Raw genomic sequence first — 14656 nt, forward strand, 5'->3', positions numbered from 1 at the left:
ACCAGACTGGAAACATCGCTGGGCTTCCAATGATCCAAGAGCTTGACGACCAGGGCGTGTTTCCACGAGCGGATGGCGTTCAACTCAGAAACCAGGTCGACTCGTGCATGGAGATGAAATTTTTGATTGCAAGGCTTCGCCAATACCTGGTCGTGGGAAAACGTGGGCGTCTGTAGAAGGCCGCTAGAAGACTGGAGAGGAGTATATGAAGGGATGTTAAGTCCCAGGTTGAAGGTCACTCTCGACAGCAAGCCCATCACTGCACAGCTTCAACAATCGCTTTCTACAAGTCATTCACTTTGAATACCATCAACATGCTCTCTTTCCTCCTCCTGCTCGCGCCCCTTGTGGCAGCCCACGGCCACGTTGACAAGGTCGTTGCCGACGGCAAGGAATACCAGGGCTGGAACGCTGCTCTCAAGTACCAGAACCCCATTCCCGCCACCGTAGGGTAAGTGACTTTGTACGAACCGAACAAGAGGCATACACTGACTCAGTCCTAAAAGATGGCAAGCCGACAACCTTGACAACGGTTTCGTTTCCCCTGACAGCTTTGGCACTTCAGCCATCGTTTGCCACAAGCAGGGCAAGAGCAACGGTGCCTACGTTACCGTCAAGCCTGGCAGCAAGGTCACCTTCAAGTGGGACACCTGGCCAATCAGCCACGTTGGTCCCATCCAGGAGTACATTGCGCCTTGCAACGGTGACTGCGGCTCCGTCAGCCCCTCTGACCTGAAGTGGACCAAGATCCAGTCCAGCGCCTGGAAGTCAGGAAGCAACCCAGGAAAATGGGCTACTGACGATCTCATCGCCAACAACTTCGCCTGGGACCTCACCTTCCCCAACGTCGCCCCTGGCAACTACGTTGTCCGTCACGAGATCATCGCTCTGCACGCTGCTGGCCAGACCAACGGCGCCCAGGCGTACCCCCAGTGCGTCAACTTCAAGGTTGAGGGCTCTGGGACTGCTAAGCCAAGCGGTGGTGTTGCTGGTACTAGCTTGTACAAGGTAAGATCTTCCACTTGAGTCGTACCATGCAATATCGAACATGTGCTAACGAGATAATTTAGGCCGACGACGCTGGTATCAAGTTCAACGTCTTCCAGTCCTTCACCAGCTACCCTGTCCCCGGCCCTGCTGTCAACAAGCTCGCCAAGCGCCACTCCAAGGACCTCGAGTACTAGGTATAAACACGAATAATGAGATGCGAGATGTCTGGAGGGCATAGGATGGACTAGATCATTCATGGGTACATACTTCTTTTAGTTCGCTCGTTAAGGCTTGCGAGACAGTGTATATAGAGCATTGATGGAGTGTATATAGCATTTTGGAATCACATTGCGTTGTCTTTGGATCTTGATGCAGCATAAAGGCACTCAGCGCCTTGCGATTGTGTATATGAGAACTAGTTCGATAATGTCCAGTCGGCTTGAGAATGGTAAAAGGTGTGTTCAGAGAATTGTGAAATTTGTGAAGGACCTTTTGCCCCATGGTAAACGCCGTCCTCAATAAGCCCTTCCACCCACGTCACGCACTAAACGTGCCGAGTGCCGCTAGACAAGGTCGACAGCGTAATGCCCCTCCTTCTGGTCATTTCCACAGTCCAAATTGCGCCGCACTTTTCTTTGTATGACACTGTGGGCATGGCTCGCTCTGATACTCCACATGTTTCCATCCCAAGTCGATGCTCTCATCTCTCAGCCGCTCTTCTCGACATCACTGTCAGCTGGCCGCTTGAGCGATTTAGAGTGGTGTTGTTGGCGACGAAGGCGCTCTTCAGCCGCTTCTGCTTGTCGTCTTCGTTGGGTCGAGGTAATTCCTCCTGTTGCTTTCTTAGACGCTCTTGGGCTGCTTCTTTATATGCGGCCTCGGCCCTCTTAGCCTGTTCGTGAGTCCGCTCTTGCTTCTCTCGCCACAATGTCCGGAGGGCTCCGTCTTCATCTGCGGTACCTCGCGATGCACAATGATCCTTGGCAAGTCCCCTTTCTCTCTGAGCTCTCTCCCAGTCAGCTTTGATCCGTTTCTCTTCTTCGGCTCGTGCTAATCGTTGTCGCCGCCGTTCCTCTTGGAGTCGCTCGCGCTCGTGTACACGTAATGCTTCTTCTCGTCGCCGAACTTCTTCGTCTTGCTGTGCTTGCTCTTGACGACGTGCTTCCTCGGCCTTAACGCGTTCAGAATGTCGTCTCGCCGCTTCAGCCGCTTTCTCTTCTGATACCCTTAGCCTCTCTTTTTCGAGGGTTACTTCCTCTTCTGCAATCTTTCGCTCTCGTTCAAGAGGTTTTGCCTGGCGTCGTGCTTTTTCACGTTGCTTAGATTCCCACGCCCCCATTCTGATGCGGTAGATGTCCCACTCTCTCCGGATCCGCGCGTGATCTCTATCGTACCTCCGTCTCTGGCCAGTATTCTTTAGGGTGTCCCATGCAACACCAATCTAGTAGCTAGGGTTTAGTCAAGCGACTTTGATCGAAAAACGGTATGTACCTACACTCTGGAAGTGCTCAGTGCTAGGTGTAGCACCAACCCTTCTGCTGTCAGGATGGTATGCATGCTGCAATCGCTTGTAACACCTCTCTATTGTTGCGCGCGATGCGCGTTCATTGACTCTGAGAATTTCATAATAGTCGAGCTGCTCTTGAGGGTTGGGTGGGCCGTTCATATTGTCGTTCACTATAGATCCGTGAAGGGGGTGCAGTGGGTGAGATATATGGAATGTATGAAATGTTAGGGGTGTCAGGTGTAGGGGTATCGAAGGAATAAAGAGATGAAAGCGTAGAAGACCTTGTGTATGTGACAAGCGTCTCTCTCACCAGGCGTTCAGAGAGCGGGGTGTCTTGAAAGGTATGAGAGGGAACGTAGAGTGTACCTAAAGAACTATAAGATGTATGTTAACACACGGTGAAATAGGTATGAGAACATAATCATGCTAAGAGAACATCTGAGGTAAGAGAACTTTAAAACTCTTGGTATTTATTCCCCTAATACTTTAGAACTATTAGCTAGAGAACAGAAAACAGTAGATACTTCCTACCTTCACCTTAAATGCTCTACTACACCTCGTAATTTGTCTTTACCTTTGCATCGGATGGTCACCGAACTGACTTCGGTTACCCATCTGCACACCGTGACTTTGCATCTCTTTACCGTATTCCATTACTTCTTCCTCCCATTCCTTTAGCACGTCCATTCCTCCTCCTTCGATGACCTTCTCGACAGCGCCAGCAAGCTTCATAGCATCTAGAGCGGCCTGGTTTGTGCTCGCCGCCGTGTGTGGTCTGAAACCTGCGAGTGCATCGCCGAGCAAGAGTACTCTACCCTTCTCTAATAAGGCAGAGGGCGCGATGACATCTGTGATGGCTTGTACGAAAGGTACCTCAGTCTTGTTGACAAGCTCAGCGAACTGTGGTGGGAGTATCTCATTCGCGAGATCCTTTTGCCGCCTCCATACATCCTCCTTGATTCCACCCGGTGGTAGTGTGATGTGATGTCTCTTCCCCTCGTTGTCTGTCATGAGCTCGACGTGCTCCGGCGACTCTTCCTTGTAATTGACGTACCAGACCCAGTTCAGCAATCGCTCACCAGGTTTGGTGGTGCCGTTCTTCCCTGGTATAGTATACGCTAGTATCTGGATACCCTCCGTATGGTAGAATGGGAACTTCTCGACGAAGACATCGGTGGCAGCCTGTGAGACTTGCGTTTCGGGTACTGTGCCGCGCCATGCTACGTATCCGGCGTACGTTCGCTTGACGTCAGGGAAGTATTCGGCGCGTATCTTGGAGCTGGGTCCGTCGGCTGCGACAACGAGGTCTGCTTCGGTCGAGAACGTCTCCCCGGATCTGTGTTGGACCGTGATCTTGACAGGTTCCGAGAAATCTAATCGCAGAGATGATGCAGGTTCTGGTGCCGCAACACTCGTAATCGTACACCCATATTCATAGGATGTCTTTCCCTCCTCTTCTTCCGTCGTTGGTACCTTCGCGTAGTCGGTCTCAGTACCATCGTAATTCGTTCGTAGGAGGTGGTACAGCAGATCCCAGCTTGTCATGCGCTGCTCCTGGTTGTGACGGCTTATGATATGGCCTTCCTTATCGAGATATAGCCGTTGATGACTCGGGATTGTCAACGGGGTTTGACTTCGGTCGTGCGCTTTGAAGAACTTTTGCACGTCCTGTCCAGCTACCACTCCAGCGCCCTGATCCTGCAGAAGTGGCGTCGGATTGCGTTCGAATATGCGGATATTGAGATCCTTGCGAAGGCGCTTCAATGCAACACCAGTCAGAAGGCCACCTAAAGATCCTCCTACGATTACAATATCTTTGGGCTTTGCTGGTGCCATCGTGATGTACTGTGAAGCGACGAGTACGGGTCAGAGTCCTTGAGCTACCAGCTCAATATGGTGAATGCTACATTTTAAGCTCTAATTCGATCATGATCTGCTCAAGGATGTATTCTTGTATTACCGTTCGATGACATGTTCGAGGATTCAGTCGACACGGGTGCCTGTCAAACATCGCGCCCACCGGCAAGCCTCGGCAGTTGAAGCAATGCTTATGTCATCATGACGCGCACTTATCCTGCACTCTATCACCTGGGCACCCTTACGAAGTCTAGGCAAATACCCGCCGATTCATGGATACCCGGTGCACTTATTCAAACATCTTTTTATCGTTTATATTGTCCGTTTTGTTGTATATGTATAAAGCAACAGCAACCTATGCACAACTGAGTATCCACCAAAGCAAGAACTGAACTAAAGGTTAATACACATCCTGAACGCACGCAACGCTACACCTCCTGAAAGACCCTTGAGGGCAATGCAGGGCATGTCGTCACCTCTGGCGCACCGCGTGCTTCGCTCTCTCTCGCCAATTGACTAGCGAACTTACTCTTCGCACGAATCGCCGGACCCTTGAAGTAAAAGAGGTATACCGGAAGACAAAACAGCGCTGTCAAGCCGAATAGTACCAAGTACGATCTCTGAATACCTAGATTGCTGTACATGGGCTTTGTATAAAGCGCACATAAACCCGCGAGCAGATCTCTCATGAAGCCGTTGCCACCAGTCGCAGACGCGCTGTGTGGTCCGTAGGCGGCGACCATGTAATCGATGGACGCGTAGTAGATGGCGAAGTTCGCGACTCCAATGAGGAGGGTAGCCATGATTACACCGAACCAGTGGAGTGGTGGCCCTGTTGCAACGAATACGCAGATGAGCAGCCCAGCAGGAAGGAGGATGACGAGCCATAGAAGTGGCTTGAGACGTGCCTCAGGTGCGAGCTGTTCACCCCGGCTGCGTCGAGCATTGTGACGGGCGATGATGGGGAAAAAGGTGAAGTAACCGATGATGTATGACACGGCTAATGCGACGAGGGCAAGCGAGATCTGCGTAGGCGTGAAAGACCATTGTTGGAAGACGTAGCTGAAGCTCTCGAAGAAGGAGAAGATGAGCGCGTCGGCGAGACCGCTCAGCAGCGAGAGGAAAAGGACAATGGGCTCAGTCAGGAGCAACTGGTATGGTCGAAACATCGTACTGGCAACTTCCTTGTAGTGCAGCCTGTCCCTCCATTTCTTGTCTTTGTTCGGTCCCCGGACGTTGACATTACCGCTCTTTCGTTCCTTTTTCGCGGCACAGTCGAGCATAGCGGGAGCCAGAGTCTCTCTGGCGACTACCCCGTGAAGCAGCTGGGTCGTTACTCCGAGGATGAGCTGGATATAGAAATTCCAACGCCAATGCAGGAACTGCTCGAGCGGGCCTCCGATAATGCCTCCGATGACTGATCCGAGACAAGAGAAGAGCGAACACCACAAGACGGCATATTGCTGCTCATCTTTGTGATACATGTCACCGACCATGCCCATGGTGACCGATCCACCAGCCGAAGACAACCCGCCCATGATCCTGCCACCGATGATTCCGGCAAAGCTGTTGGATGTAGCGCAGACCAAGATCGAGATATTTGTCAGCCCAAGAGAGGCTTGCATGACAGGCCAGCGTCCGAATTCCTCAGAAAACGGCGCCCAGAATTCGCAGCCGAATGCATATGCGACGAGGAAGGCAGTCATACCCAACCGGGCATTTGTGATGCCGAAGTAGTCGTTCAGCAGAGGCACGGCGTTGGAGTATACCGAAGCGTTGAGATTCATGCTGATCTGACAGAATGCAACCACAGTTAAAAGGCACCATTTTCGTTTTGTGGACCAAGCGTGTGCAGTGCGTTCGGGCGAACTGTGTTCGTTGAGGATGATGGTGAGCGCGAGGCTGGGGGTCGAGAGTTGTGGCGCCAGTGTGGTCGAACTTTCCGAACTAGCACGCGACTGCGCTAGGGTAGAGCTTGTGGAAGCCATATTGGAGGGCTTGAAGTCTTTTGTTGCTGTTGTGTGTGGTGTATAGAGCGGTGTGGCTTACTTGGATAGTATGATAGTAGTGTTTCGAAAAGACTATCTTGGAAAGGGTGTACTGAAGATGCGAGGTTACATACTAAAGCACTATGATTTCATGATGGTTGCTCAACTTTGACTTTTCGTGAGTCACATCAGAGTATTATGGTTCTGTCGTTTTGCGCATCACAGCTCATCCTATGGGAGAGGGTACATACTAAGCGAAAAGCTGGAGACCAAGCGCATGCACTTTACAACCATGGTACGCCAAAAAATACCAGTAAGTATTGTAGAACCGGCATCATTTGTGTATTTATTCGACCATATTGCTAAGTTGTAAGTATCCGGTAGTAATGCATGGTACCTAGGTATGCGTAGTCGGCTTGGACCGCAAACGTCACCTGACATGGTCTCCAGGCAGCGAAGTGGTTTAGACACCGTTCAAAACAAAAGCAGCGGGTTCACTGAGTGTTGGTAAAGATCCTGAATGAGAACCTTCATGCTCAGTCAGCGTCTCTAGTACAAATGATCAGTGCTCAATGAGTAGCAATTTGAGTTACAGCAGTCTTGTAAGCGAAAGGCCCGCTTCCCCATTGGCCAGTGCCTCCATAAACCCCAGGCGACGGCCTTGGTCGTCCTTGGGCGGATGATACGGTGTTGCATAGCAAGGACGGTAAGATTATGTTTGCGTTCAGCAGGGTTGATTCGGCGCCGTGTTGATACACAACGCTGAGAGGGCGATATTGGATGTGGAGAAGCTTATCGAACGTGCGTAGTAGCTATGTGTAACTGTTGGTATTGCAATATTTCAGCAGTGACATTTGATCTCTCTGAACATGAGGTTAAGTCAATATCAAAGTGCTATCGCGTTACTCCGCCCGTTGACACACCATAACGGCAGGGGGATCGGGTTTGCGGGTAGGCGCACCAAGATATGTAGCAACACATTCCACGATTGTGTTTGCACGTGAAGTTATTGGGCTCCGAGGTCGTACAGTTCTCAACCTCTCGACCGCATCCTTATACCTGATCACGTTCGCAGAAACGAGATGGAGATCCCGTCCTCTACTCGGTCGGATGCAGCATCGATATTCAGGTAACCGTAATTACGCGCCCGGCCTGCTGCTGGAGGTTGCAGCCTTCCTTGTCGAAACCACACATCTTTCATGGTGATGCGACATGCGGATGGCCGGAAGGCATTGACACCCTGCCGCCACGGTGCAGCCACAGTGGGCATTTTGTCCTACTGCACGCTTCCCCGCACTAGGTGGATATGGTCGATCAGTTGTGCGTGTATTTTGGCTTGGAGGGTTTCCGCGACTTGTTGCATAATCGAAAGGTGCGGAGATGTCCTCAAGCGGACGGCGTGCCCGATGGACAGCTTGTGACAGCTACGTCGAAGCATCCGCGACAGGAACACAGATGGCCTTCTAGAAGTTTGACATGAAACCTCTGAGACTGACAGAAGTGTTGAGCATGACTGGATGTAGCGCGATGTTTTCGAAGCCGCGAAGGATTAAAGAACGCATGAACGTCAGATTTTCTGCCGGTCAATGGGAAGACGTGCGAAAGCACAATGAAACGGGAGTACTGCATGGATGTTCCTGTATACATAGAATTGAACTGCATCAATATCCCAAGTGCTATAGTCGCAGAGTTCGGCGCGTGCGGTGTTGCAACGCAGCCCGCGAAGGGTAGAGCACAGCACTGTACCTGCAGCCGCAGCATCCGACCATCGCTGCCAGGGCAAAGCATCTGAAATTGAAACTACGACGGAAAGAAGCCGCGGGATATTTTCATTGGGCGTGTGTAGCAATGGAAACGCTCTCAAGCATGAAAAAGTTGAAGAAGTTGTGATGGTGGGAGCGAATCCTGGGGTACCTGGGAAATTGCTGGAGTGCCGAAACCTCCGATGTCTGATCTCGGCATGCGACGATCCAGCCCAGCACGAACCAGAACACGATCTACCCCAACTTCGACACTCTTGTCTCACCGGGTTTCCTACCGTTCACACATCACTGGACTGCATACTGACCGGCATGTTTGGAGGCGGCCGTCAAATTGCTCTCCGCGGTCGCAGTCCGACAAGGTAGCAGCCTGTACCCCCGTGGTAGTCGTCGTGACACATTTCTCCGCCATGGCGTTCACGCGTTCTCCTGCAGTCCTGCAGAGGATGCGATCCCTTCCCGTTACACTAAGAACAGTCACTAGCCCTGGTGGCTCAGTATCATCCGACCCTGCGATACATCTCTCATCGAGCAATCCCTTGCCGCTCAGGCCTCCCCGAGCCGCAGCTAACCTCGTCCTGTTGTATCTTTTACCAGACCCGACCCATGTGCAAGGCAGTTCTAATACCTCTTACGTCTTCCCGCTCTCCCTAACAGTTGTGTGCCGCCCTGTTCGCCGATGGACATTTGGCATAACCCGTCCCGCCCCCTCGGTATCAGCGTCCTTCAATCCTTCCGCTACACGGTCCCACTTTCGTTCTGTTAAGTAAGAAGAGGAGCCTGACTCTCAAATCCTCATACTTCACTGTCAATCGAAACTATTACTCCCGCTTGGTCCCCACACAGCATGATCACCATGCCGCCTCTGTTGCGCCCACGAGCACCACTCGGTCTGGATGGCACAACGAGGCCTAATACCGACGCTCTTGGTGTCGGCTACATTGTCGTCGCCGTATTATACACGTTGGTATTAAGTGTCGAGCTTTTCTTCCTCCATCGACGTAGAGAGGCTTTTTGTTTGCAGATACGAAATATCAAGATCGTTTTCGCAGCGGTGCTTATGCTGCACATCTATCTCGTCCTTGTCTTACTCGTCTACCCGTGGAACGGTCTCTTTCCATGCTCAGCCGAGTTCTGGATTATGTCGGTATTTCTTCCCTCTGGCATGGCGTTTTTCCAAGGTAAGTCTATGGTTCAGTGTGGTGTCTGGTGCATGCTAAGTTTTCGCAGCTTGCAATGCCAAGGTGCTCACGGCCTATGAGAGCCAGCGCCGTATGACGCGCAACTTTCTGGAAGGTGCGCGCAGGAAGCGGATATCCTATACCCCACTCGGCCTTTTTGAAGCGTGGCGCGATCTCGATGCGGCGAAGAAAGTATACTTTGGTACCTTCATCGGCCTAGTTCTTTCGGTATGTTTAGTCTCTAGTGCGTGCATGTGTATACCACTGACCGCAGTAGTTTCTACCCGCTATCATGCTTTTCTTCGGCTCTCGCCGCTTTCACGATACGTACGGTTTCTTTGGAGTTCCTACCAATTATATTGAGTGCCGAAAAGGAGGTGAATGGTAAGTTGTTAAGGCGCAGTTGCACGATTCTTTCACTGACTGTTAATCAGGATTCCGTCGATCTTTGTGCAGCTGTTCTGGACAATGATCGTCGGTCCATGGATACTTTGGAAGATCCGCAACATTAAGGACGTCCACTCATGGGCCTGGCAAACGAGACTTGCCATTATTGCTGGGTATGTGTGTTTGCATCAAGTTTGTTCTATCTTGCTGACATTGCCTTCAGTCTTCCAGGAACGCCACTGTGGATCGCCTTCACGTACTCAAAGATGCACCAAGTCCATGAAATCAACAAATTCTTTGCACCAGCCGGGTGGTAAGTGAAGCAGCCTTCTTTGACTTTATTGCCCAAGCTGACACCCCGATGTAGGTTTATACCCTCGCTCGTCGTCTGCCAACAGGTTCTCATCATCATACCACTGCGAGACGCGCTGAAGGCCCGCCCCAACAGACGATCATCAATCTCCGACACTGATTCGCTCACCTCCAACCACTCGCAATTATCCGGGAAATCGACTACCATAATCTACACCAAGGAGATGAAATCCAAAACGTCGATGCAGTCACTGGAGTTCACTATTGAGCACAGTATCGAGCCCCTCATCGCCTGGGCTGCTGCCCGCGAATTCACAGCCGAAAACTGCATCTTCCTCCGCGAAGTACGCAACTTCAGGAAGAAGTGGGGCAGCCTCAAGGTCGTTACCACTGCTCAACGACGACAGATGTTCAACGAGGCGTCTCTGCTTTTCTACACGCTTATCAACCCCTTCACCGCCGAGGCACCGATCAACATCGAGTACAAGATCTTCAAGACTCTACAAAACATGTTCGCAGAAGTGGAGTTCGACCCGTACATGCCGCGTGCCCAGACACCAGAAGATGCGAGGTCACCTACCACCCGAGAGAACGTCGTGTGCCCATGGGAGGACACCTTAAGCCGGCCAGCGAGTATTGACTCCAACATCACCTCGTCTTCAACATCAAGCACCAGGTCGATAGTCCCGAGCGAATTCACAGAGGAATTATTTGACGCCGCTTTTGAGAGCATCAAGTATCTTGTCTTCACCAACACGTGGCCGCGCTACGTGGAGCTCGCAGGCAAGCTTCCGTCAGCATGATTCCTTGACCGCGAAATATCATCGACGTCTGATGGTATCACTGTCTGGTAGAGCCACGGGTTCCATTTCCTTAAACACGCTTGTTGATATTAGATGGGTAAACGGTCCTTACACACCACTACGCAAGGCGTGGCTGCGGTAATCTCAGTCCTTACCATAATCATTCTCGGGTTAAGAATGCTGTTATATAGTTTCCTTGGTTCACTTCTCGATAGAAATACCCTCAATGACATGGCTCGCCTTTTTTTTTAAACCCCTCCTTCTCACCTTCCATCTCGACTACGTCATATCTTTCCACGTGTGGTGCATCACAATGTTCACTTACACCAATCCAAACATGCTGTAGTCTGAATCACAGGCGCCCAAAACGCCTGACGATCTAGACAGCCTTGGATCGTGAGGCTTGTTTGCTGCTCCACTCCTTCCGTTCATGCGATGAGCAGCACGTCGACATTCCGGAACGAGAACGATCCTGCCACCTGACACATTGCACGTCAGGCCGCGTTTGACAGGACCCCTTCCGGTACGGCTCTTAGCTCTACACGCCAGTTTCGACCTGTTTTGGCAGCTGGACGGGGCGCTCTGCCGACTGTAGATCGTAGATCGCTTTACACGACTCGACGACCTCACGATGCTGATCGTCATCTCATCGAACAATGTCAGTGACTCACCGACGCAGCCAAACAATCGCTGTTATGCCTCCGACTTCACCAAGAGTCTTATCCCGCAGGGCAGTGGCTGCCGCACAAGACCGTTCCTGACTTCGCTAACGCAGCTCTGCGACCTACGCCGCAACCCCCCAATACACGACACAGCTACGCCACCAACAGCGCCTTTCCCTCCCTTCCGTTCATCTCTCTCCTGAGCATAAAGACGGCTCGCGTGCTGGGGCTCTGCATCTAAGATTATGCATGGGCGCGTGCGTGGTCGGATGGCGAGAGATACCGGCGCTGTGGTTTCGTGTCTTGGGGCGTTGGGTGTCGCAGGTTGTGGGTTTGAGAAGGGCCCGGGGACCGAGGACCAGGATGATGGGCTGTGGAAGATGGGAGAGGGAGGATAAAGGTTGCATTAGTGACGGGAAACGAGTATAGGCTGATGGGGTTGCGATGGTTGTATGAGTTAGTGAGTGGTTTCGCGTGGTGTTTGTAGGAGCATTGCCAGATTCATCGTGGCTGTAATCATGTTAGCGACGCGCGCTATTGGCATCGGAGAAGTAGTCGTAATCTGGGCCTCCGCTGCAAAATCCTGCGCACGCGTTGCCCATGTGGTGGTTCTGATGTGGCACGGCGGTTGGCAGGAGGTGCGATGATGTTCAGTGAATCGCCAGAGACGCTAGCATGACTCATGAGTCATGACTCTGCGGTGCCTCAGCCTTCTACTCCATCGCCGGTCACATTCCCCTCATCGCCATCAACAGCCATCGACATGATCAGAAGTCATACGTGGTATTGAGAGGTTAATCACGTATATTGGAATGTTTGCGACACTTCGACCATTGGTCGCGAGCGTATATACTCAATCATGTCTCCCCCGTCGAGCTTCTCTACCTCTCCTCTATCACTTCTTCGTCTTGCATTCCCATTTCATCACTCCACATCTCTACTTCCCCTCGTCTTCCTCACAAAAAACAACGCAACCGCCACTCTCTTTCTTCCTCCCTTTCCCTTGCGACTTCTGAGTCGGCACCCTAATCATAGGATGCGGGTACGTTGGTTGAGCCTCCGTGATGATCCGAGTGCCAATGGTTTGAACTGGACGTTGGCTGGGTGCCCCTGGGTGCCGCTGATGCTTTCATTGGATATTCTGGACCCAGACGGAATAGGCTGCATTGCCAGCAACATCCATGCTTGCAGTTGCTGCACGCCGTCACGCGTGTGTAGTCTTCTCGAGATGCGCCATCGCCGGCGTTGGGGGTGCCGCAGGTGCAGCAGTACCGACCCATCGCGGTATCGAGTTTGATGCTGGATGGATAAGTGGTATAAGCTTGAGTTGCGTATACGGGCAAGCGGCACGCGGTATGCCGCTGTCTAGGTTCATGGCCAGTAGATGAGTTAGTTCGGTGAGTTGGCGTATTAGAGGATGTAGAGTGAGGAAGTAGTACAACGGAGACGAGGGCTTTATGAGAGCAGAAGCATCGCACGCATTCACATTGCGGATCACAGAGTCAGGCGGGTCGTTACTCTGGAAGCTGCCGCTGATATCCGCGAAGAACAATGCGAATCAGCTTGGCATGTGGAGATGTTATACACATGATGGTCACCGAAGGTATGCTCACAATACAGATATCGGACTCGCAACCCCACCGACAATCTCGTTGAAGTACATGGCTCTTCCAGCCCGGTACTCTTCCGGAGCAGCAAGATTCGGGTATCTTCCGGTGTCTCCGCCTGCTACACACCTGCTTCCACCCGTTGTCTCTAACACTGCTCACAGTATGGCGCATTTTACTCGCCTCTTTCTCTTGCTCCACCTTTCTTCGCTATCCCTTCTTTCCATTTCCTTGGCTCTCTTCTCCCTTCGCATAGCTTCCTCAGCATTCCATCTCCCATGCGTTCTGGTAGCTTGCTGCGCGGCAATCGTTGCGGCTGGGCGATCAAATCTGGTATTCGACGACAAAAAGGTAGAACTGGGAAGTTTGGGTATCTCGTTGTGGTCGTATAGTCTGGTGTTCAGACATAGTTCACCGCCGGCTAGCTTGTGTTTGCAAACCCTGCAGCTGGACTCCTTAGGAACGTTGTTGTTGATGCGCTGCTTGCATTCCCCTTGACAACATTCCCAGTCTATCTGAAGATTTTGGGGGGCTTGTTGTGGTTTTTGGCTTTGGAATGCGTTTGGACGAAAGTAGTCTTGCATTTCGTGATGCGGAATCCCTGACATGCTGGGTGCAAAGATTGAATGTGGATAACGGGTACGTATAGGGATCTGGATAGCAAGCGCGGGCGTGAATGGTGAAGAGGTAATGATCATGGTAGGCGTGTGTTTACCGAGCATACTACTGGTACACAGTCACAGTGCGTAGACTCAGAAACGCTGCGTCAATGCGAATGCGCGCTACCATCAAGGTGCTGAAGCCTGCTCCAGTCGTTCAAATTCCGTCTCTGTAGTCTCTTAGTTGAGACACTGTACACTCAGACGTGCAAGCGGAACATGGTATCATACTACGACTCATTCAAGCTTCGACTCACCACAGCGACGTATTCAAACAAGAACAAGACTATGCTTGAATACATTCGCACGATGTACTGTCTTCTACGGCATGCCGATACCAAATCCATTTACACCATTGTAACCGCTGTATCGAGGCCTGTTCCGATCATCTTTGTTTCCCCTGCCAACCCTCACGATACCAGCTCGTGACCATCCGAGACAGCTTCTTTCATTTCATGGCATTATAAGGCTGGAACTTGCTCCCTCTTAGGTGTGTCGAGCTTCTTGAATCACTCGCGTTTCTCAGCAGCTCTTGTCAACCATCCAATCCAGCCACCGGCGTTTCTAGCACCCGGAGAATTTTTGTTTTGAGTGATGCTCTGGTTAACGAGCTTGATCTGATTGGTTGTCTTCGAACTCGTGTGGTGCATGGGAACGGTGGACGACCTTTGGGGGGCCGCAGTACGGCCAGAGGCCCCAGTAGCATTTTGGACAGTTTCGGAGCGCGAAGCAGCGTTGCTGTAGGTAGTGGGGGTTCGCGAGGGAGTTGTGTTAACCGACTTGTTCAACTTCCAAACTTTTGAGACTTTTGAGAAATCTCTCCGCTCGCCGCTTTCCTTAAACGACTTCCCGCAAGTCTGGCCTTTGCATCGGGCAGTCGCATCTGGTGTTCCCTTGACACCACGTGATCCGTTGTACAACCCACAACTACATTCCCATTCCG

At 51.6% G+C, this 14656-nt stretch overlaps 6 protein-coding genes across 6 annotated transcripts; 2 read left to right on the forward strand and 4 right to left on the reverse strand.

The window, feature by feature from the left end:
* Window positions 1-128: 128 nt before the first annotated feature.
* Window positions 129-1377, forward strand: BKA58DRAFT_140616 (glycoside hydrolase). The gene is made up of 3 exons (XM_046164579.1): window positions 129-451; window positions 507-1008; window positions 1071-1377. Exons 1-3 carry the CDS (start codon window positions 315-317, stop codon window positions 1182-1184), a joined length of 753 nt encoding a protein of 250 aa, XP_046025772.1. The 5' UTR covers window positions 129-314; the 3' UTR covers window positions 1185-1377.
* Window positions 1378-1690: 313 nt separating this feature from the next.
* BKA58DRAFT_400454 (uncharacterized protein) lies at window positions 1691-2656 on the reverse strand (the record flags this gene model as incomplete). The annotated part of the gene is made up of 2 exons (XM_046171590.1): window positions 1691-2431; window positions 2486-2656. The coding sequence occupies 2 exons, from the start codon at window positions 2654-2656 to the stop codon at window positions 1691-1693; spliced, it is 912 nt and encodes a 303-aa protein (XP_046025773.1).
* A 295-nt stretch (window positions 2657-2951) lies between these two features.
* BKA58DRAFT_381539 (monooxygenase) lies at window positions 2952-4490 on the reverse strand. The gene is made up of 2 exons (XM_046170020.1): window positions 3029-4490; window positions 2952-2981 (listed from the first exon to the last, which is right to left on the reverse strand). The coding sequence occupies exon 1, from the start codon at window positions 4331-4333 to the stop codon at window positions 3068-3070; it is 1266 nt and encodes a 421-aa protein (XP_046025774.1). The 5' UTR covers window positions 4334-4490; the 3' UTR covers window positions 2952-2981; window positions 3029-3067.
* A 389-nt stretch (window positions 4491-4879) lies between these two features.
* Window positions 4880-6418, reverse strand: BKA58DRAFT_428468 (major facilitator superfamily domain-containing protein; the record flags this gene model as incomplete). The annotated part of the gene is made up of 2 exons (XM_046173015.1): window positions 5069-6418; window positions 4880-4982 (listed from the first exon to the last, which is right to left on the reverse strand). The coding sequence occupies exons 1-2, from the start codon at window positions 6340-6342 to the stop codon at window positions 4880-4882; spliced, it is 1377 nt and encodes a 458-aa protein (XP_046025775.1). The 5' UTR covers window positions 6343-6418.
* A 2291-nt stretch (window positions 6419-8709) lies between these two features.
* Window positions 8710-10946, forward strand: BKA58DRAFT_140660 (uncharacterized protein). Its single transcript, XM_046164580.1, has 6 exons — window positions 8710-9283; window positions 9333-9511; window positions 9561-9667; window positions 9718-9843; window positions 9894-9983; window positions 10038-10946. The coding sequence occupies exons 1-6, from the start codon at window positions 8950-8952 to the stop codon at window positions 10783-10785; spliced, it is 1584 nt and encodes a 527-aa protein (XP_046025776.1). The 5' UTR covers window positions 8710-8949; the 3' UTR covers window positions 10786-10946.
* Window positions 10947-12472: 1526 nt separating this feature from the next.
* BKA58DRAFT_455672 (uncharacterized protein) lies at window positions 12473-13999 on the reverse strand (the record flags this gene model as incomplete). Its single annotated transcript, XM_046174566.1, has 3 exons — window positions 13217-13999; window positions 13061-13183; window positions 12473-12812 (listed from the first exon to the last, which is right to left on the reverse strand). Exons 1-3 carry the CDS (start codon window positions 13774-13776, stop codon window positions 12473-12475), a joined length of 1023 nt encoding a protein of 340 aa, XP_046025777.1. The 5' UTR covers window positions 13777-13999.
* Between the last annotated feature and the right edge of the window lie 657 nt (window positions 14000-14656).

The sequence above is a fragment of the Alternaria rosae genome (genome assembly GCF_020736505.1).
Source record: "Alternaria rosae strain MPI-PUGE-AT-0040 chromosome Unknown BKA58scaffold_4, whole genome shotgun sequence".
NCBI classification, from domain to species: Eukaryota; Fungi; Ascomycota; class Dothideomycetes; order Pleosporales; family Pleosporaceae; genus Alternaria; species Alternaria rosae.

What these genes read in the sequence shown, in the direction of transcription:
- BKA58DRAFT_140660 (XM_046164580.1), top strand. Translation starts at nt 8,950, where the DNA reads ATGATCACCATGCCGCCTCTGTTGCGCCCACGAGCACCACTCGGTCTG. An exon ending in TCATCGGCCTAGTTCTTTCG is followed by an intron (nt 9,512 to 9,560) that starts GTATGTTTAGTC and finishes TGACCGCAGTAG; the next exon opens with TTTCTACCCGCTATCATGCT. An exon ending in TTCTTTGCACCAGCCGGGTG is followed by an intron (nt 9,984 to 10,037) that starts GTAAGTGAAGCA and finishes ACCCCGATGTAG; the next exon opens with GTTTATACCCTCGCTCGTCG.
- BKA58DRAFT_140616 (XM_046164579.1), top strand. Translation starts at nt 315, where the DNA reads ATGCTCTCTTTCCTCCTCCTGCTCGCGCCCCTTGTGGCAGCCCACGGC. An exon ending in CCCATTCCCGCCACCGTAGG is followed by an intron (nt 452 to 506) that starts GTAAGTGACTTT and finishes CAGTCCTAAAAG; the next exon opens with ATGGCAAGCCGACAACCTTG. An exon ending in CTGGTACTAGCTTGTACAAG is followed by an intron (nt 1,009 to 1,070) that starts GTAAGATCTTCC and finishes GAGATAATTTAG; the next exon opens with GCCGACGACGCTGGTATCAA.
- BKA58DRAFT_381539 (XM_046170020.1), bottom strand. Translation starts at nt 4,333, where the DNA reads ATGGCACCAGCAAAGCCCAAAGATATTGTAATCGTAGGAGGATCTTTA.